Here is a 22,899-nt window from a genome sequence, read left to right as displayed (position 1 = left end):
ACTTGTAGTTTCTCATGAGGGGGAATACTTGTACTTGGAGGCATGTCACTCAGTTTGGAGCTCCCTTGAGACTGAGGTTGATCACCTTGGGGGGAGGGGGGTTGCTTGTGCACAACAAGGTGACCTCGACACTTACTGCCCAGTTTTCCTAAGTGAGAGTGTCGTGTGAACATGTTTAAGCTATTTCCTTGATAAATGGTACCACATTGCATTTGAGAGTGAGGTCAGGTGCATGCATCATACTGAGCATGATTGATTGGAATTATGGACGGATAATGACTACTTGTTGAGTGTTTGTTGGACTAATGGATGTTTGTGTATGCTTATGGTATTTGTCAATGTTTTCTTACTAATTATGGTTATTTGATTTTTGTATTAATTTCTTTTATAATAAACTCACCCTTACATTTTTGTACTGTGTGGTTGGTACCTGTAATGATCATGAACCTTTGTTCGTGGGAGCAGAATGATAGTAGTAGAGTACGTGAAGTGAGATTCTTTTATGGAGCTGCCAAGCCGACATGATGATGATAGGATTATTTTGGGAGAGAGTTGTGTTTTGTTAATCAACTCCTCCGTAGCTAGTTCCATAATTCTTTTTTTGAATTGAGGATGTAAATCACAAATTTAATTATATGTATGAACTAATTTACTTTTCATTATGTGAATGATGTGTACCGAGTTACTATATCTATCTATCTATATATATATATATATATATATATATATATATATATATATTCATTTAAGTAATTGTGCGTTGTTTAGTGAATGTATATCGCGAAAAATTTACTTTCATTTTTCATAAGCAAATTAACATATTTTTCATTTAAAAATTAAAATTTTTGCGGTTTAGAGTAGTGGTGTTGTAGCAACGAGGCAGGTCGTTACAAAAAGCCTTCTGCTAAATTCTCTCCTCATCAGTAGCGCCTCTTCCTTTTCCTTGTCAGTAGTAGCCAAGGCCAACCGAAGCCTGGCAATCTCAGTATCTTGAGACCTAGCCAAGGCCTCAACATTAATAGCGTACGCCTTCAGACCCTTGGCCTTGGTTGTCAGCGTAAGCACTTAGTCCTCCAAGTTCTTGTTGTCCCTTGCAACTTCATGTTAGCTTGAAGGGACGAGTTCATAGAATCCTCAGCCTTCAGCAATTGGTCCTTCAACATGTCGACATTTGAGGTCCCCTAGAGATGCTAAGTCATGGTCGAAGCCTTAGAAAGAAAGGCCCAAAATGTAGCCCAGTTGGCGGTAGCATCACCCTTGCTCAACACTCGCCGCCCATGCTCATAAATCATTTCTGGATGGATGAGACGATCCAGCCAAAAATCGTTAATAAAAAAGCCTTGGTTGGTTAAAGCCGACAGATTGCCTAGGGTGGTGGCCGCAGAAGGTTGAAACTCAAGCGTCTACTACTTGAGCTTTTTATCCCATGAGGAACCCTCCTGGTGCCCGGAAGGTTCCTTTGAACCACTTCGGTGTTTGCGGTGGCTCCATTTTTTGTGCTTTTGCTTCCCCTTGGGATCTTTACCGGGAGGAGGCATCACGTCAATCAGTGCATCTCAAGGCCTTGGCGTTTGGTTGAGAGGAAGGTTCAGAGGAAGACCTCCAACCAGAAGGCATTCATGTTAGCACCAGCTTGCGTCATGATTCCTGTAAAATAACACAAGCGATAAATCCACAAACTCCGCGAGCGAATGGCATCCGATCAGACGATGCGAAGAGTGACCGGGTAGAGCTCCAACTCTGTTATGGTACTAATCGACAACCAACTCAAAAGGTTAAGTAGGTCCACTCATGGTTGTATCAGGAGAAGTAGGAACCTACCTCTCCATCAACCCATGTATATCTGGGAAGCGTGATAGGGGAAGGCAAGCGCTTCTCCTTCAGCACAAGGTACTTCTTAGGCCGAGGTGCATCTCCCATGGAAGTCCCCGTCTTAGCAGCAGGGTCCACCATCAGAGTTGCAACGTTCTCACCCATATTTTCCGGCAACTGGCTCAAAAATTCCAGAAGGTCACTAGATCCCTTTGTTGCCAAAAGGTTAATTGAACTAGAAAAATATGACCTCGAGGAGTAAGAGTCAGACGACACTTCAAAAACTTCACCATTGTACCCACAAACCTCGAAACCATTTCCAACCAACTCCCCCAACAACGAACCTTTGACTGAAACCATTATTGCATACCTAAAAAAGAATTATCTCACGAACACTATTTGACTCAGAGCAAAGTTGTTGAACGACTGGCAAGTGCACCAAATTGTCACAAGTAGTAAAGTTAAAACAAAAGACCAAGTATCGAATCCATAGGGACTTTGTTTGTACTTAGGTAGTGAACATTTAATTAATAAATTGATTTAGAGAAATTGATTTGAAAAGATTGTCAAAAAAACAATAAATTTAATTGGCAAAGAATTAAATTCAAATCAACAAGAGAAGAAATTAAACATGAATTTAAATTAATTAATTAAAAACATAAAAGATAAGAAAAGACAATATTATAGAAGTTAAATTCAGAGTAAGAGAATGTTGGGAACTTAGTCTACCAAAGTTACTCTTTGATGTAATATTAATGAATTTTCTCTATATATAATTATTCCAATTTACACCTACATCTACTTATATACTCTAACCAAGATCTCTCGAGTGAAAGAACCTAATTTATCTATTTTCTCTCCCAAATCCCTTTGCAGAGATAAAATAGTAAATTGCATTAAGAATAGAGATGTATAACAGGCTAAACAAAATCAATCTATCCCTAGTGATGACTTTATTTAGGTACTATTTCCCATATGTACTATAGAATAATGCTTTCCAACGCTACCCCTAAAACTTACCATGCAAATGGGTAATAAAGTCATAAACAATAACATTAAGCACAAGAAAGGATAATACAAAAGGTAATAATATTTAAATAGATAAGAAAAGAAATTATATCAAAAGTCATTGGCTGCCAAGTTCCTAACAAAAGGAGTTAGCCTCTCATTTTCATAGGAGGTCTTACAATTGCAAGAGGATTATGAATAAAAAAATGAAATAGATAAGAAAGGGGATGGAGGCAAGGAATGATTGCTTCTCCTTCTTCTAGCATTTTCCTTCTATAAGGAATTGTATTCTCTTAAAAATTTTGTGTTTTTTCCTTCTTCTCTCCTTCTTTTATAGGTGCAGATCAGCTTGGTTTTCATGCAACCTTCACGCTAAGTGCACTTGCTGCGCTTAGCGAGTATGGTGATATTCGCACTCAGCGCGTGTCTTGCGCTAAGCACGCCTTCACTTTCCAAAATCATTTTCCTAGCGCTAAGCGTGCGTTTCCCGTTGAGCCCGTGCATCATGCTAAGCGCCTAAGACGCACTAAGCGAGCAACTTCCAATCTTCAATTTACTTCATGGGCTTTACTTTGTTTTTCTACGCCAATTATTCACCAAGCAACATAAATTCATCAACTTTTAATATTTTCTGAACAAATAATTAAATGATGTTAGAATTCCAATTATTTGCACAAAAAGGAAGAAATAAGAGAGAAAAATTATTAATTCCTATATAATTTAATCCCAAAATATACTTATACATAACAATTATGAGAAGTAAATATCAGAGGTAAAAACTAAATAGGTGTGCCCCCTATTTAAAAGAGTTGGGCCTGCAAAGAGACCCAACCAACAACCACCACCCACCATTCAATCGGAACAGATCTACGGCTGAGATAACGAGAGGTTCCGGTACCCAACGTGGGAAGTTGAATGGACATGCGATGTAACCGTTACATCGTGCTAATTAAGGTGTGTAATCGTCAGAGGAATTAATAGTAACCATTCTAACATAGCATAAAGCCATTCTTTTTTTTTAGGCCAAACAAGGGCTTGGGGGCCAGTATACCTAATAAAGTAATCGGTCATGACGAGAGAACACCTGATGCATTAAACCGAGTACCCTCTTGACCATATAGCCACATATGTCATACAACACATCTCGACCTTCAACATATGCAAGTGATGAGTACCATTTGACCATGATTATTGCCAATAAACTTGCTTAAGGGCAATTACTTGATTATAAGTACCTAAATAGGATTAAGGGGCATATTACCTAATTGGTAATCAGAATGTGCAAGCCCATAGACTCCAAGCTTAGTAAGGTCAGTATATAAAGGGGAGAACCCCCTAAGTAAGAGGATTGATTCATTCTTGAATATTCACTAAATATCATCAAAAACTCTGAGTCGAACTCTTACTTAAGCGTCAAAGCACCTTTTGCAGGTACTCCCTCCTTTCGCTCTTTCGATCACACGCACTAGAGACTTCGACAAGGAACCATTAGAGAAGATCATTCGACATAAGGGTAAGTGTCTGATCCATTTCTAATAGGAATAACATCCTTTGTGCAAGAATAAGAATCATACTCATTGCAATTCGCAGATTCGGATTTCAAACAAGTGAGATAAGTGAAGAGGAGAGAGAGAGAGAGAGAGAAAGCTGATTCGAATGAGAGGAGAGACGAAATGGTAAATGATTTTTATTTTTAAAAAAAATAGATAAAAAATAACGACAATATTATTTAAAAGAGTTAATTAAATAAAAGAGATGTTAAATTTTTTTATCTCAAATTTTGGTATGCTAACATACTCCATCTCAAACTGTGATATGAGGATGTTAGTTGTCAGTGGTCTCCATATATATATTAGATTTCTTTTGTTAATACTCTTATAAATATTTTAAATATATAAATATTATTTTAATTTTTTATTAATAATTATTTACAATTAAAGTATAATATTTCTAATTATTAATTATTGTTGTCCATTATCGATGTATAGTTGATTATATATATTGTTGACTATGGTTTTTAAAATACAATAAATAAGAGAAGAAAAAATTAGTTGGATTATGTAAGGTAGTAACTCAAATAATTATTGCACAATAATATTTCAAACAATCTAAAATAAGAGTTATTAATTAGACTAAAACTAAATATTTTTATGAAATGACATTTTTAATTATATATTTTTAAATTAAAATCTAAATTCAAGCTTTGCATGTCATGCACGACTATATTTTAAACAGTGCTATAAAATATATCACATTTTAAACATTTTAAAATTTACACAAATTTAAATTAAGAGTTATGAATTAAAAGCAATAAAAAAAATTGTTACATATCAATCATGTATCATAAAGTATAATAAATTTTAAATTATTAATTACTATTGTCCAATATAAATAGTTGAAAAAAAATCTGGTTACTTATTATATTTAAAATAAAAGATGAGGAAAAATAATAAGAATTAAAATCATTACTAACATTTCATATTTATAATATATTATAATATTAACAAATTTATTTCCTATAAATGGGAACAACAATGGATAAGGTATGAGTAGTGTACTCTAATACCCGCCCCCAAACTTACACTTTTTTTTTTTAAATTATACCCAAATTCATATCCGCCCCCAAACTGTAATATCCATGTCATTTCCTATTGAATAGCTAATTGTCTATATCCATATTCGTTATGCATACTTTAATTAATATAAAAATTGATAAATAAACCATACTAATTAAAAATACGATACTTTTTAAATTAAAATCTCATTTAGAGTTCTTTCAAAATACATAATCTTTTAAATTGTGATATAGTTTTATAATAATTAAAAAATATTTTCTATGAAAGTCTGTGGAAGAAATTTGAATTATGATAAAATGTCATTGCATTTTTCTTGTTTTATTTTCTACCTTTTATTACTTAATATCTAAATTAATATAATAGTTAAAATCTGTTAATTTTCCTAAATTACTTAATATCTAAATTTATATATTTTATTAATTTAAATTATTTGACTTAATTTCCCTAAAGTTTCTTATTTAAGTATTAAAAGATTAAATATTTAAATTAATTTGATAATTTAAATTTTATTAATTAAAATTATTTACCAATTTATAAAATTAAGTACACTTTTAAATAAAAAATATTTAAATTAGTACCATTTAAATAACAACAAATTGACAATGATAAAAAAAAACATAATATTTAATCGAAGCAATATACTTGTAAGCATTATCATTTACTTGATATCATCTAATATATTTAAAAAAATCAATAAATTTTTGCAGTATTTTTTAAAACTTTTTTTAAATCAAAATTCTCATAATCATCAATTTATTATTTCCATAAATAAACTTGCATTCCATATTTAATTTTATGTGATATTCTAATATGATTATTTTATTCTAAATTAAATTATTTTAAAAAACTAATTCTCAAATTTAATTAATTTTCTAATTAAAAATGTGATATTAAACTATTTTTGTAAGTTATTAATTTATTTAAAACTAAAAAATTAATATTTATTTATTTTTTATAAAACCAAGTCATGAGAGTTAAATTTATTTTGGATAAACAAAATGGATTATTAGAAAGAACATGACGTAATTTAAAAATAAGTGTAAATACAAAAATTAATACATAAAAGAAATTAATATATGAGAACATTATAACATATAATCCTACATTTTTTGTTTAATTTCTTTATGGACTGAGCTCCAATACAGGACAAAGCAATATAAGGACTGTCACCAACAAACAAACTTGTTTTTTTTTTTTAGTCCCTTCATTGATGATTTGCTAATAATAAAAAAAACATAAAAATTAAAACAAAGAAACATAATTTAATTACTCAAAATAAATAAAATTATGTTTTAATTAATAGAGATCAAGAGAATCCAAAAATAATATAAAAAAGTTACCCCTTTTGTGGAAGTATGGTGGTACCTAGCTACCATTGTTAGATGTGTGCAATCCTAGTACTACCTTATCAAGATTTTGCTTTTAAATAGAAAGTATATCACAAAATCCCAACAAAATAAGATGATAAAAAGATGGAAAAAGAATGAAATGAGTTAAAAGATCAACTGAGTGAATATGCATTTTGATAACTGTGTTTGTCTTTGTAGTCATTTTGTAAATTAGTCCACTTTCATTCCTCTCACAACTCTTCATTTTCCTCATATTCTACTCCGTTCATCTCTACCGTTAGATTCTGCTCCGTCCACCTTCTTCTTCTTCATCTTCCCGTCCCATGCCTATTGTATCCTGCACCTCTAAGGTTGCTCACCAAAACGTAAATGCACACCCTTCTTTCACAGCGTCAGAGCTCCAAGATGGAAAGATCTTGGCCCTTGATTCCACCGCTTCTAATAAGACACCAAGGACATACCATTACCATTACTGAAAATGCAAAGCTAGCTGGACAATGCCTGAAAACACGATTAACACCACGAATGTTGGGAATGTTTAACAGTGTAAGCAGAAAAAAAAAATTGAACAGAGGCCTTTCTTAGTCGGTGATTTCTTCCTTCTCTTTATACAGGTTATTAACTTAAAAATGAAAACTGGCCAAATAGTGGCAGCATACTAAAGCACCACCGAGAAAATGAGACATGATACTATGCCTATAAATTTCTTTGACATATGAAAGAGAAATTACAGCTAGACGCACCAAAGTTTCGTGCTTTTTTGTTGCTGGGTGTTGTGGAGAGCGAGAGAAAGAGAGAGGTTCTCGTTCTTGGTTCGTGATATTTGAAACATTGTTGTTGTTCAGTGATTATTTTGGATTTTTTTTTCTATTTTCGGTGTAAATATTGTTTGATTGGTGAAATCCTAGATTCTCATCGTTATAGTTGTCGCCTCCTCCTCCTTTGATATTATTTGATTCCGCGGAGGATTAGACATGGCAATGAGGCGGGTCGGGTATGGGTATTGTCTCTCCAATCTCTTACCCTGACTCCTCAACATATCCCCGTACTCGTACCCGATACCCGACGGGTTTGAGTTTATTGTCCTATCCCCGTACCCATCGGGTACCCGTCGGGTATCGGGTATCTCCAACCCCGTTCCACACATCATTTAGAAAAATATTTTTTTTTTTAAAAAAAAATATTAAAAATATGATTTTAGAAAAAAAATAAATTGATTGTTAAACATTTATTTTTAACTATTTATATATCAATAAATTTATTATAACGCGTGTGTCTACATAAATTGTTAAGAAAATAATATTAAATTATGTAAAAATTTTAAAATAAAATTAACTAGTAATAAAAATTATATGTTTTTGATTAAATTATGCAAAAATACTAAAGATTTTAAGTGGCGGGACGGGTTCGGGGTCGGGACGGGTCTAGTAATCCTATACCCGTACCCGTACCCAACTTTTGGTTATCGGGGAAAACCCGAACCCGTACCCATACCCGGTCAACTCGGATATTACCCGTCAAAGTCGGGACGGATTCGGGCGAGTACTCACGGGTACGGGTTTTCTTGCCATGTCTACGGAGGATTTGCAAAATTAAAAGAGGAAAAAAAAGGAAACTATTTTTAATTTGATTATTTTTGTTAAAAAAAAAACAATCAGTCACCCCCTAATTTTATCGTGGGTTTTTTTTACCAATACTCTTCACTTGATTTGTTATTTTTAGACAATTTTAGTGATCAGTATTCTGGTGCCAAAGCATATATAGGATTTTACTTTTGCTTTTTTTGATTTTGTGAAAGAAAATCCCTATACTGAAAAAGGTTTTTTTTTTGCTTTTTTGATTTCGTGAAAGAAAATCCCTATTCTGGCATGGTCTGTCATTCAAATCAATGTTGGGTGTGACCATCATCACCGGTACTGTTCAAATCAAATTCAAGCCTGCTTGATTTTTTAGGACTAAATTCAAATGACGATTGCCGAGAAGGCCTGCATGAAGATTCAGCAGTAGGGTTTACATTGCCTAGATGGGCTTTGCATTTTCAGTAATGGTATGTATCACCCAAGCTACACCAATAGAACTAACAATGTCAAGAGCAGGTTGAGAAATGTACATATTTTAGTGTCACGTTGGATAGTTTACGTGATATTAAAATTGTCAACAATACACCTCACTAATGGTGTTACTTTCAAATTTATCAGCAAGAATTATTTTACAACATTTATGTAAAGATATGAACTATTTTTTACATTTCAAAATGATAAAGACTAATTTGCAAAATGATTACAAAGACAGGAACCAAAATGCCTATTCACTTAAAAAACAACCTATCATATTATGGGGACCGACAACAATGATTTCAATCCTCGGGTTGGCTTTCAGTCTATGAAATTTTTCTTGATTTTTTTTCACACGAGAAATGTAGAGTAGAAGGTGAGAAACATTTTAATTGACTTATTTTTCAAATTATAGTTTGAAGAGACTAGAAATTAAGTTAGTACTAAAGTCCAAGCAGAAGAGAAATGTTAAAAGAGAATGAAATAGTGAAAGTTGATTGAGATTTGTAGTAAATTCATAGAAGAAAAACAAAATAAAAAAGAAGATATATAAGAGTGATGAAAGAATAGGAAAAGACTAAGAGTCAATTAAGGAATAAATTAACAAGGCAATTAATTGTAATATAAATTTTTGTTACTTTTAATTGTAATTTAAAGGTAAAATTGTAAAATTGGTCCTCCATTTTATCTTCAATTATAGATTTGGTCCCCCTATAATTTAATTCACAAATTTGGTCCCCTAGTTTTATAAATCCTTGCAAAATTGATCTTAGAAGTCCAATTTGGACGTTGATCGTTAACCTCAAACGTTGACTACCACATGTCAATGCCATATGTGACTGCCACATGTCAATGACACGTGTCAACGTTTGAGTGGTTCCCTGTAAAGGCTTCATTTTTTTAGGTAAAATTGCACTTTTGGTCCTCCAGTTTTACTCCAATTTCGATTTTGGTCCCCCTATAGTTTAATTCACACATTTAGTCCCCCAGTTTTATAAATCCCTTTATAAATCGTTCCTGCAAAATTATTCTTTTGAATGGTTTAGCTACTGGTGCTAGAGACATGGTAGGTCTTGATAAATCTCACACTTTTTTTCATCGCAAGTTTTTCACTCACTTGACTTCCGGGGTTGTTCAACTTGGAAAAGTGGCGCATTAATCCCAATCTGAGTCTGAAATTTTCATATCTCTTACTTTAACAGATTTTGTAATAACCCCCTATTTTTTTTTTCTTTTTTTGCTCCCCCCATGCGGTATTATGTGTATACGACTGCTTAAGTGGCCTATGTATGACAATGGTATTTTTGTTTGAAATTTGAAATACAACTTCTCCGATAATGAAATTTGGCTGAATTTATAAAGGGATTTATAAAACTGAGGGACTAAATGTGCGAATTAAATTATAAGGGGACCAAAATCAAAATTGGAGTAAAATTGGGGGACCAAAAGTACAACTTTACCTACAAAAAATGAAGTCTTTACAAGAAATCACTCAAACGTTGACACGTGGCAATCAACGTCTGAGGTTAACAGTCAACGTCTAAATCGGACTTCCTGAACCAATTTTACAGGGATTTATAAAATTGGGAGACCAAATTTGTGAATTAAATTATAGGGGGACCAAATCCGAAATTAGAGATAAACTAGGGGACCAAAAATGCAATTTTTTCTAATTTAAATATTAAATTTTAGATTTTAGTTACCGTTTTTTATGCCATTAAAAATACCTACTGATCCTTTACAAAAAAAATTTGGGGGGTGGGGGGAATTTTTGGACATTTTTTGGATAATGTATATATTCGTTTAAGTAATAATAATAATAATAATAATAATAATAATAATAATAGTAGTAGTAGTAGTAGTAGTATTTTTTATATATTAATTACATTATATATCAATTATTTTTAACGTAATGCCCAAGCTTTCATTTATTTTAAAATATGTTACCATTTTAAGAGAAAATAAATTACCATAAGAATTTGCATTAATGTTATTCACGTTTAAAAATAGTAATGTAGCTACATTTGGGCATTAAGTATAATAATTGTAAATTTATTATGATTACATAATAAATGAATATTTCAATCAAATCAATTTATTTTGAAAATCTTACATGCAATTTTTTTTATTTCAAAACAAATTATTTTATAAAATTCCAGAAAGCCATGTGACAATTTGCTTTTTTAAAAATATTTTCGTATGCATATAGTATAGAGTATAGATTGACAGCTCTCTCCTTATTTGCTTCTTCCTTTATATTTTTATAACTTATCCATCTTGCCTTATCTTTTTTTTAAAAGAAAAAAATATAGTCTCTAATTTTTTTTGATATATTATTATCTCTTTTTTTTAAAAAAATTCTATTGATCATATAAATAAATTAGTGAAAATTCAAATAAGTCTAGTTATCACAAACTAGATTTGAGATGGCCCAAGAAAGTTGAATATTGTGTAAGAAAGATAGATATTTCTAACAGTCCTTTCTTTGTGATTATCAAATGTTTTCACTGTATTTTAGTTCAGATTGATTTTCATATAATCGATGTAAAAAACTCCGTTGTAAAATATTGTATATTTTTTACACTAGTGTGGTGTCATTATAACCTATCATGTTCAACATATTTGGTGGAAACCTCCTAATACATATTGGATCAAAGTTAATTATGATGCAAATGCATTTGTTGAAGATCGAGGGTGGTCATTTTGCTTCTTGAGTAGGTGTATTTCGCAATACAAATGGTGAGTGGATTTTAGTCTTGTTGAAACTTTTTTACCTTTCGATGTTCTTATTGTTGGGTAATCAATTCTTATTGTTGGGTAATCAACACTCTCTCAAATAAAATTATCTACATCCAAAGAATTGTGAGAACACAACAAAGATCATACCATAGGAAAAATAATAACAAATACAAAAATTTAACGTGATTCGACAACTCTTACGTCCACATAACTGTCTCAAACATATTTTCTTATCACAAAAATGATTACAAGATTGTAACTTACTCTAAATAGTGTATCACTCTACAAACCCAAGTACCTTACTCAATGATTACAATAAATGATAACACTCTCACACAAACATACTTTTCTCTCAACAAAGTGGCTTTATTTCAGAATCTCTCTTCTCACACACTCTCTCTTTGTATGTTGTTTTTTCACTAATTCTCTTCTCTATTTATAGTGAAGATTGTCATCAACTATAATAAATAAGTTATCTTAAAATTGAAACAAAAAATAAATTTCAATGCATCAATTCAAATAAGCTTAATCTAATAAAATACAATCTTCCACTTTGCATTTAAGCCACCTAAATTTTAGTAATAAAAATTCAATTCCCAATATGTATGTACCTTATCTTTTGGCTTGAAATTCTAAATTTCAAAATTTTGAGAATTTTTGTCAATTCCTAAGTTAGCTAGGAATAAGAGTTTTAAGTTTCTTTGTGGAATATGATTCCAAAATTCTTTTTCAATTTATTAAAAATGGAATGGGTAGTTGTCATCCTTATAGATATGGTGGATAGTATTTGTAAATGGCTTAAAAGGTTATACGGATTGAGAGGTTAGAATATCACGTTTTTCGGGAAGTGAATTTTGTTGTTGATTACTTTGTTTCTCATAGTAACGACATTGGGTAAGTTGCATGTGTTGGATAGGCCACATAGGGGTTGTTTATGCTCATTATTAAGTATGTCATGAAGGTTGTTGCTTCTTATACCTCCAATTATTGTTTTATACACCCCATTGTATTCTGAAAAATTTAATCCGAAATATAAGTTTACATATTGGATTGGACTCTTCAAAATATAATAAGGCGCATGAAACAATAATTAGAGGTACATGAAATTTGAGCCGTCCTGCGGTTGATATTATCGGTAGCATTTGTTTGTAGTTTGTTTGGGCTTTTACCCTTGCACCAAAATAAGATTAAAATCATTGATGTATTTTAGTTTTGCTGCTTTGATTGTTTGAGAGACTTCAAATTAAAAAAATAATAATAATAATACATCATTAAATTTTGATAGATTATTTCGGTATTCGGTATTCCCTGTTCTCTAGGTACATGGGAACGATATAAACCCGAAAAGAAGCAAACACACTTATTCAGTTCACTAATTAAACACACTGAAAAATACATAGATCGTCTTCTCCTTATTCACTCGGTACTTGGGAGCAATAAACCCCTTATTCTTTAGAAATCATATTTAATTAACACTGACATTTTAGATAATTTAGCACTTATCCTCGTGTCAAACACACTTTTTTTATTTATTTGTTACTCACTTATTTTCCATATTGCATCATTATTGCTATGCCTTTCGAAGATGAGCATCGGTTTCTTTAGTAGTGGCAGTTATAATGTCCAAGTAGTGATACGGAGGTGCAACATCTTCATTAAGCTTCTTGTATTGAATAGTCCATATTGTAACAGCACCTCCTTCCTCCTCATCGATCAATTGCAAGTGGAACTTATACATCTTGTAATCCTTACTAATTTCTCCATCGAAGATTTTGAATGATATGGACTTGTTTGTTCATCAATGGCTTCAATGCTCTCCTTAAATGTGTGTACTTTCCCTTCTGTTGTTGTTCAAAACCATGTTGGATTAAAAGAAAAAAGTGAGATGAGACTTCTATTTGTACAAGTAAGAGCAAATAACCAATTCAATTTCTTAAATTGTAATTTGTTGTCATTTTAGTCAGACTTAGTTAACAAAATTCAAAATTTATTTCATCACGAACTTATGTTAATTAATATTATCTCTTAAGTCATATGTTCATTATGTTGGAAGTAACTTTAGACTAAAGTAAATTATGGGCTATAGTTTCAGAGAATTTTTTCTAAATTTCGTTAATTTAAGCACTGAAGTGACGAATCACAATTTCAAGAACTAATATATTGGCCATTTACTCTACAATTAATTAAAAGCATGATTTACGTAAGATTTCTTTTTAATTTGTAGGAATATTGAACTCAGTTACTAGGAGGTTTACGATATCTTTGGTATATCAAAATTAATTAGAAGGAACAACTGAACGACCTTTTTATTTCGCAAGACCGAGTTAATTACAGAAGTGTAAATACCTGTGGTAAGACCCCAGCTCATAACAGAGCCAATGTCATGCCAATCTCCTTCATGCAACTTGCCATCGTGGACTTTGTCAACAATGTCTTGCAAATTGTGAAGTTGCTTTGCAAAAACACTGAAGAACTTGACAGCAGGTGATCGGATCACAAGTTCTGAAACAACTTTGCCTTTTAAAACCATCTCTTAAAACTATACAAAGAAAATGTAGAATTAGTTTGTTCAGAAGGGAATATATACATAGTTTTGGTGATGTTATTTAGGTCCACATAATGGCCGGGCTCGGTGCAGTAGTACTCACAAACTTTTTTTTTTTTTTTTTTACATAAACTCATTTAACTCATTTCATTCATCACCCAAAAGTAATACAAGAAATTACATGATAGCAAGTGTAGAGACTAGGTAAAAACAGTGCTTCCCTAGCAAGCTCATGGGTCACACCATTGACTTGTTTCTTTACAAAAACAACTGAATAAGATGTATTCATTGTTAGTAAACTCCTACAATATTGAATCAAATTTCCCAAGCTCTCAAACCTCCTTTGTTGAGCCCCTTATTCTATCCACTACTCCTTTGCAATCTATCTCAAATATCCCCTGGAAGAATTGGATAGCTCCTGCAAGGGCCCAAGCTGCACCTTCAGAAACCTTCAAGCGTGGCTTCATAAAATCTGTTCTCACAGCAACTACTATCCCCTGATCATTATCTCGAACACATGCTCCCATATCAGTGACATTCATTGACTCCTAAAAGCTAGCATCAAAGTTGCATTTCCAAGTTCCTTGTGGAGGCGGTTTCCATCTATTATTCTCGTTATCACCACCCAGGCGAGTTGCATTATGCTGCACTGCCTTTGCTCTAGCCCAATCCTGATAGTAAGTTATCACCTCTACGAACCACTTCAAAGCCTGAGACTGCTGTGTCGTTGTTCCATAGAACATCGTTCCTCCGCCGCCAAACGCTCCACAACATCATCGTTGTCCTTTTTCTTTGGTGCTAATTCAGATCATGGAATAGTTTAAAAATGAGCGAAGCCAAACTATCAACTTTAGTCACCAAATCGTTATGCACCATTTGTTTTACATTTTGTGAAGCTTTATTAACTATCATATTGCAGGGTAGTTTGTTTAGTATTTACATATATTTGGAAGGTGGATTTTATGTGCAGGAATGCAGCACTTTTGTTATTAGATGCTATGGTAGGTTTTCTTCAAACCCACCCTTAATTATTTTTTTGACACTCATTTTTTATGTTTTTCCAAATTTTATCATCATACTGTTAAATTTGCACATTGTAAACTCAACTTTTAAAATTTCGCACATTTTTGCCACTCAACATAGTTTTTTTTTTTTTATATTTGGCCACCCAATTTTCAATTTTTTGCTCTTTTGTCCCTTTATAGTATAATTAAGCATTTTTGTTTTAAAAATTGGATGGCAAAATGCATGAAATTTGTAAAGTTGGATGGTCAAAATGTACAAAATTTCGTAAGTTGATTGACAAAACGTGCAAATCTAATAGTTTGGCGACAAAATTCACAAAAACCGTGAAAGATTAGTGCAAAAAGTGTAATTAAGCATCTTTAATAAAATTCATTTTTTATTATAAAAATTCATTTTCGAAAAATCATATGCACAAAGCATCTTTACCCTGAACTTGAAGGAACGGAATTTACTAGCTGGATTTTACTTTTAATTTCCAACAGTAAGATAGCTTCACATATTCCCTAATGTGAATTTCAAAACAAAGTTTTAGCCTAATCAAGCTTGAAGTTTTAGCTTAGAAACACCAAGAACTACAGTTGCCACCTTGATCTATATTTCCATTGACTCCAAAAAGTAAATCACAGGGACAGATTGTGGACACAAGTCTGATGGAATTTCAGAACACTTTCTCCCTTGGATTACTCCTTAAATACTTTCTCCCTACAGTTCCCCGCATATATAATATATACACAAAAGAAAAAGTTTTTAGCTCTACACACGGGTGTCAGATTCTACTTTTTTAATTGAAATCCAACAACTGCCATGAGCATATATTCCTCATCATGTCATGTCTGAGCAAACAGTTAGCCTGAAAAAAATAAAAAAAGAATCACACTTGAGACATGATTTGTGAATCATGATACACAGTTACACCAAAATATACACACATCCAGTAATTAATGAGTGACTGGAAATATAGCTTATATGTTATAATCAGAGAGAACCATTAAAAAGAGTAATGTCATCCAATCACAAACCATCATATATGGTGATTGTCATCCAATTTGTTGACTTTTGCACTAACTACCTTAAAAGTTATAGCAATAATGATTTTTAATTGACAGTATAAGAATATTTTATACTAATAGAAATTAAACTCTAAAACTAATTAGTTAACAAATGGATGAAATCTCCATTGATTCTGTTGTGAGGCTCAAAGGTCTAAACTAAGATCAAAAGGCTCACCTTCAAACATGATACGTTGAGCAAAGATGCCTTCACAGAAGCAAACTAGAGATCATTTTGAATCTGAGCTTGCAGAAAAAGTAGTTGGAGTATTATTGCCATGCAAAGAGTTCTCTCCACGAGCTTCCACATTGCTTTGGTTGCTTGTCTCTGCAATGGAACGGTTCACCAAATGATTTGATAAAGAAGTTCCTGCAGCACTATTATTTTCTCTTGTTTCAAGGCGCTCCATCAATCGGGACACGCTAGCAATTTTAGCATTCAATTCTCTCCTAACTTCTGAACCAAGTTCTGACATAGAAGAATTGGGAGAGAAGAGCCTCTCCTTCCATCCCCTTGTGCCCTTCGAAATTGAATCTTTGTATCTTTGTCACAACACAATTTAAAACTAGATAAGTTGACTTAACAAAAACATAGAGTTTAGAGACACAAGGTTTCCAAGATATCATACCTCATGGATACTGCATTAAATCTGGAGCGCAGAGAATCAGAGAATGATTGTTCTGATGGCTGTGCTCTGTCTTGGCTTGCAGGAAAAGAATGAGAGGCAAAACTTCTACAAGGAAGTAAATATACAACATATAACTTCACATGCACACTAATAATGATAACAAGAAAACAATATTAAGAGTCTAACTACCTATCATCAGAGTGAACTCCTTGAAGATTTGTTGTTGAGACAGTAGAGGCAGAAGTTAAAGAAGAACTCTGAGTTTGAACATGGGGGATCTGCTGTAGTGATGATTGCTCATTTCCATCAAATGTAAGTGGGGTAGATGGACTTCCTACAGGAATTGCAGCTGGTTCACTTCCCCCTCCTGCAGCTGATGGTGGTGCACTAGGCTGAGTTGAGTATACTAAGAAGTGTGGACGGCCATGAGCAGATGGCCTAGTTCGATGGCCTTCCCTCCGGCTGAGGTGATGAGATCTCCTCATTGCGGCTGCAGCAGTTAAATGTTGAATTATTCGCTCTTCAATATCGGCCTCATTCACACCCATGGGTAACTGCAGAAGAATGAAAAATTCTTAGCATAAATAGATGGTGGAAATAAGACTTGGTAAGAGTTAAGATGTGGGACAATCAAATAAAAACTCAGACAGATGGATGACTGACATGCTGCAATTCAAAATCACCAAGTGTTGGATGATGAAAAATCGCAGCATTTCTTGATGGAGTATCTCTCAAGCTCCTCTCCAGCTCTACTGCCTCAAGCAGCTCTTGACTGTGATGAAATGCATACAACTTTAAGAACATAATCATGAAATGAATTATACAGTAGGTCACCCATCGCCAGAAGAAAAATCCTGAACTAACCTGGTAGCATCCCTCAAGCTGATAGGTTGCCAACACATAGGACACTGGGAGCTTCTCTGACACCTACAAACAATAGCCAGTAACTATTACTAAAGTATAATGTGTTCCATATTCAACCATATAAAACAACTCAAATGGTCTCACCCATTAGCAGCCAAAGCTATGTTTTGTGATCAGAAACTTCCAATATATTAATATATATGGAAATAACAACATTTTCAACAGTGAACATGGCCCCTAGCCATATACAAAATCCAGACAACACATGCACAGATGGATAGAGACAGAACCATATCCATCAAAGTATTTCAAAAGTTCTTATTTCTATTTTGCTTTCGTTTAGAGCTGCTACCAATTTTGTAGGTGGTTAGTATAGCACCTTGTCCAAAACAATGCATTTATTAGACTTCAAGTTCTAACTTTTCATGAGAAACCATTTTAATATACAGGAACCAATTGAACCAAAAATATATTACCCTATGACAACATAGAGGTAAAAATAACACTAAATATCTTTGTTTTGTGAAAGACACACATGAAAAAATATTAAAACGTGCCATTCAAGAATGCACTGCAGGTGGAACTCATGCTTGCAATTAGTGACCTGAAAAGAAATACAAGGAAAAGGAGTAAACAAATGTTTTTCAAATGAAGCCATCCCTGCCTATAATTCTATTTGTCAAAAGGAAAGAGGAAAGCGAAAAAGCTGCATATTACAGTGGCAGGATCACTTTTGCAAAAATCCTCAAGGCATATGCTGCAAGCATCATCACAAGCTTCTTGAACCCCCCCTTCCACAAAGGCTGCTGCTGATGTCATATGACTTTCAGTCTTGCCTTCCATTTCTGGAACCTATATTTTTCACAGTTCAGAGTCAGATGCAATATTTTGCAAGTGATACTCTTGAGTGCATAATATTTCCAGCAAACACTGATGGAAGTTCATTCAGAGCCATTATCCAAACACAGTCTCCATAAATAAACTTAAAATCCAGAATATACCTCAAATTACTTAATGAATCAGGGGATAGTTGACAAGGAAATGATGCAATGACATTACTAGCCTAATTCTGCTTTGAAAAAATCCCAACTAGTTCAAGCTAAGTGCACAACCCCTCCCTCTGAATTGTTGCAACCACAACCCTCACATGATATACAAGTTGCCAAAGAATTCTGCTGCATAGAATTTTTTTTTTTTTTTAATTTAAAGCAATACATCAACAACACTAACAAGGTTTTAAACTGGGGTCACAGCTCTTGATTTTGTGGAAAATTTGTGAACAATTGCAGCCAATGCAGCAGCAATTTCAGTTGTGAGACCCTAAAACCCTTGATGCTACAATCACAATTGCAGTTGTGGAACATTTTTTAAAACCTTGATTATAAGACCATAAAATAAGAATAAATTACATTGACACCTCCTCAGGTTTCTTGAGATTGCACGTAACCCACAACTTTTTAAACTTTTACAACAACTTCCTTTGTAAAGAGGTGAAATTTTTTCAAACAATTAAGGAGGTTAATGTAATGTATAAGGCGTGTCGGTGTAATATATATTTCAAACAATTAAGGGGTTAGTTTAGGGGGAAAAAAGGTGCATCGGGTTAAATTTAACGAAATCTCAAGAGTGCCAACGTAATTTACACAAATTTAAAGCCAGTTTCTGCCAGCACTACGCACCCTAATAGGCTTTAAGAATTCTCCGTGAAAAGCTTCCACAGATTGAGCAAATAACTTCAAAAAAATTTCTTTTATTCCCTCTTGCAACTATAATACCTATCCTTCTGGAACATATTTTATCATGATTTTAAAAAATGAAACGCATTCACATTCGATAAACTTCTATAACATTAAAAAAAAAACAGCACTAATATCATAACAAAATTGAACAAAAGAAGAAGGAATAAAACATATCAAAGCAAAGGATCACAAAAGGAGTCAATTACAATCAACCCCAGATAAAAAAGCACCAATCTTTGCAACACATATTGCAGTAAAAGAGAAAAAAAAATACAAAATTTGATCAAAACAACAGGATTCAATCAATCAATTACCTCCATTGAGAATTGGCAAAGGCCCGGAAAAGAAAAAAGGGGCTCAAGAAACGGAGGGAACCCCAGTGGAGAGAAGATCAAGACCTGAATTCAGACACCAGAGAGAGAGAGAATGCAAGAGATCCCAATTGAATTGAGCGATAAAGAAAAATGAACAAAGGGGAAAGAAAAAAAGAAAAGGATGACAGTTACACTTTACCTTGTTGGATGGTTTGGTTTGGTGAGTTTCCTTTCCTTACCAAGAAATTTGTGCGTGTATTGGAAAAAAGAGGGCCCACAACATATGAATAAAAGGCTCGCTTTTTCAGGCTTTCTCCGCCTTACAATAATGTATGATGCTGTCACTTTTAATTATGATGTTTTGTTTTTATGTCACTTCAACTTGTGCGAGATTAGGAGGTTAAAATCAGATTTTCTTAGAAGTGATTGAAAAAGAATAATATAACAATATTATTCTCATGTAAAAAAGAAATTATTTTAATATAATTATAATTTTAATTTTTTTAATATAATATTAATTATCTTTTTTTATAATATTAATGGTGAATAAAAAAGCTTATAAATAAATTAATGATAATATAAAATTAATTTTATAAAATTATTTAAATTAAATTGAATTAGATATATTTGATTTATAACTTTAATTTATTATCTATCAAGTAAGAATTCACTTAATATCATCACTAGTAGAAGGTTTTTTTTATAGAGAAATTATTAGTGCAAAGATAGTATTATCGTGTCTTTTTTTTTAAATAAGATACAAATTTTGATATTTTATGACAGTTTTCATTTATATATATGATAGATTCTGAGGTATGAAAGTAAACTTCTTTTATATTGGGACTAGAGATTATTCATGGACCATCAGATTCACTAATGAAAAAATGAATGGATGGGATGCTTGTTGTCTACTAGTTGTGGGAGTATTTACAAAAATTAAGAAATTTGAAAAAAAAAAAAAATAATTATTTTCATTCATGAATGTTTAAATCATTAACAAATTTATCTCTAAAAGATGAAAAATCCAATTTTTAGTCTTTAAAGTGTAACAAATTTATTTATCCGTTAACTTTCGTCTCTTATTGTTAATAAGAAAGTCTACATGACATCGAGGGACGAAAATGTTACAAAATTGATTGTCAATATGGTTGCTGAATAGATTAGACGAAAAATGTCAATAAGTTATCATTATTGGACCTAAATGTCACTAATTTTTTGTTGGACGAAAACGTCAATAATTTATTTTTTTTGCCAAGATGTTAGTATGTTTACATAGGACTAAAATGTAAGTAAGTTTCTATTATTGAACCAAAATGTCACTAATTTTCCATTGTATTAAAATGTCAGTAATTTTTTATTGGACGTAAATGTCAGCATGATTATCAAACTCTCGAGTTAACTCGTTAACTCTTATGAGTTTACGAGTCAACTTGTCCTCTGAGAGTTGACTCTTGAGTAAACTCTTTTTTTAGTAGACTCTGAATAAACTCTATAAACTCTAAGTAAACTCGGTAAACTCTCGAGTTTACTACGAGTCAACGAGTTAGCAAGTTAAAAAAATTAGACCAAAATATAAGTTATTTTTTATTGTTTTCTGTTTAGCATTCAACATACCTTCATTTAGTGTGTTATTCTCAAATAGAAAATTTTTACCTTCAATAATATTAAACATTTGTTCTCTAATAACATCAAATCCTCCATGAGAATGATCTACCACTAATATAATCTCTACAAGTTATTGTCTAGTAGTGATGTATTATTACTATACTTGATTATTTAAATATTTTGAACTTTATGATTTACTGTTTTGCTTTATTATATTGTTGAAATATTTAATTAGTATGTTATTTATAGATATTTTGTTATTATTTTTATATGAAGTAGACTCTTACAAGTTTACGAGTCGAGTCTATAAAACTCTTACGAGTCTCTATAAACTCTCGAGTTTGATAACCTTGAATGTCAGTACTTTTTTATTTGACCAAAATATCAGTATGTTTCTATTGGACTAATTTATCAAACCCAAATTTCGTTCTTTTCATTGAAGGGTAAAATTATATTTTTTACCCTTCCAACATAGGCTCGAAAATTTCTCATAACCAGAAGTGAAACCACAACCCCATTGGTATAAAACAATCACATCAAAACATGGATCCACTCATTCACAACACATAACACTTAACATAGAAAAACAATCAAATCAACCAACTCCATCATTGTTCACTGAAATTAGAAGAAACCCAAAATGCAATAAAGGTGGAAACTTACTCCGAATTGCACCATGCCATGCATCTGAGCTCAACCTCACACCATGATATTCAATTTAAATCTAAGTATGCAAAAAATAAGTTTTTTAGAACCACTAAGAGGGAAAAACCTAGAAACCCAAAATGTGAAAAAATGCAAAAGGATTTGCATTGGTGTGTGGTGAAAAATTGGGAATTGAAAGATAGTGAAAGAGATCGCGGTAAAGGTGGAAACTTACTCCGAATTGCTCCACGCCATGCATCTGAGCTCAACCTCACACCATGATATTCAACTCAAATCTAAGTATGCAAAAAAAAAAAGTTTTTTACAACCACTAAGAACCCGAAAAAGGGAAAGAGATCGCGTACGAAAGATCCACGATGACACCCATTGATTTTTGGAAGCTTAACCACTCTCTTTGGAACCTTCTTCCTCTTTGTGTTGTCACCATCCATTTTTAATGTATTATAATTTTTTAAAATAAAATATAGATGATGGCAGTTTTCATTCAAGGGTAAAATTATATTTTATCTTTAAATAAAATAAAATTTGAAGTCTAACAAATTAATCCAATAGAAACATACTAATATTTTGGTCTAACAAAAAATTATTGACATTTATGTCTAATAAAAAACTACAGACATTTTGATAGAATGAAAAATTAGTAACATTTTGGTCCAATAATGATAACTTATTGATATTTTGGTTCAAAAAAAATTTATTGACATTTTCGTTCAACAAAAAATTACTGGCATTTAGGTCAGATAATGATAACTTAGTGACATTTTCCTCCAATCTATTCAACAATCATGTTGACAATCAATTTTGTGACATTTTTCTTCTTTTGTGCCACATAGACTCTCTCATTAATGCTAACGGACGGAAGTTATCAGATTGATGGATTTATCGTACTTTTTTATATTTTTGGGAACTAAAAATTGAATTTTC

General features: G+C 32.3%; 1 protein-coding gene and 1 pseudogene across 2 annotated transcripts; both read right to left on the bottom strand.

Annotated features, from left to right (window-relative positions):
* Positions 1-12,994: 12,994 nt before the first annotated feature.
* On the bottom strand, positions 12,995-15,540 carry LOC100782538 (MLP-like protein 43; annotated as a pseudogene).
* A 142-nt stretch (positions 15,541-15,682) lies between these two features.
* Positions 15,683-19,982, bottom strand: LOC100803582 (E3 ubiquitin-protein ligase RHF2A). Of its 2 annotated transcripts, XM_003519053.5 has the most exons (10): positions 19,904-19,974; positions 19,705-19,788; positions 18,369-18,503; positions 18,209-18,255; positions 17,652-17,714; positions 17,451-17,559; positions 16,977-17,341; positions 16,788-16,892; positions 16,337-16,701; positions 15,683-15,959 (listed from the first exon to the last, which is right to left on the bottom strand). In XM_003519053.5, the coding sequence occupies exons 2-9, from the start codon at positions 19,708-19,710 to the stop codon at positions 16,389-16,391; spliced, it is 1,143 nt and encodes a 380-aa protein (XP_003519101.1). In that variant the 5' UTR covers positions 19,711-19,788; positions 19,904-19,974; the 3' UTR covers positions 15,683-15,959; positions 16,337-16,388. The 2 variants fall into 2 exon arrangements, with proteins under 2 accessions (XP_003519101.1, XP_014623803.1); XM_014768317.3 differs by having other exon boundaries at positions 19,705-19,982.
* Positions 19,983-22,899: the final 2,917 nt, after the last annotated feature.

This window comes from Glycine max, chromosome 2, assembly GCF_000004515.6.
Source record: "Glycine max cultivar Williams 82 chromosome 2, Glycine_max_v4.0, whole genome shotgun sequence".
NCBI lineage: Eukaryota > Viridiplantae > Streptophyta > Magnoliopsida > Fabales > Fabaceae > Glycine > Glycine max.
This window is presented reverse-complemented; position numbering and strand designations above follow the sequence as displayed.

What these genes read in the sequence shown, in the direction of transcription:
- LOC100803582 (XM_014768317.3), bottom strand. An exon ending in GTGATTTTGAATTGCAGCAT is followed by an intron (nt 17,342 to 17,450) that starts GTCAGTCATCCA and finishes ATTCTTCTGCAG; the next exon opens with TTACCCATGGGTGTGAATGA. An exon ending in TTTAATGCAGTATCCATGAG is followed by an intron (nt 16,702 to 16,787) that starts GTATGATATCTT and finishes GTTGTGACAAAG; the next exon opens with ATACAAAGATTCAATTTCGA.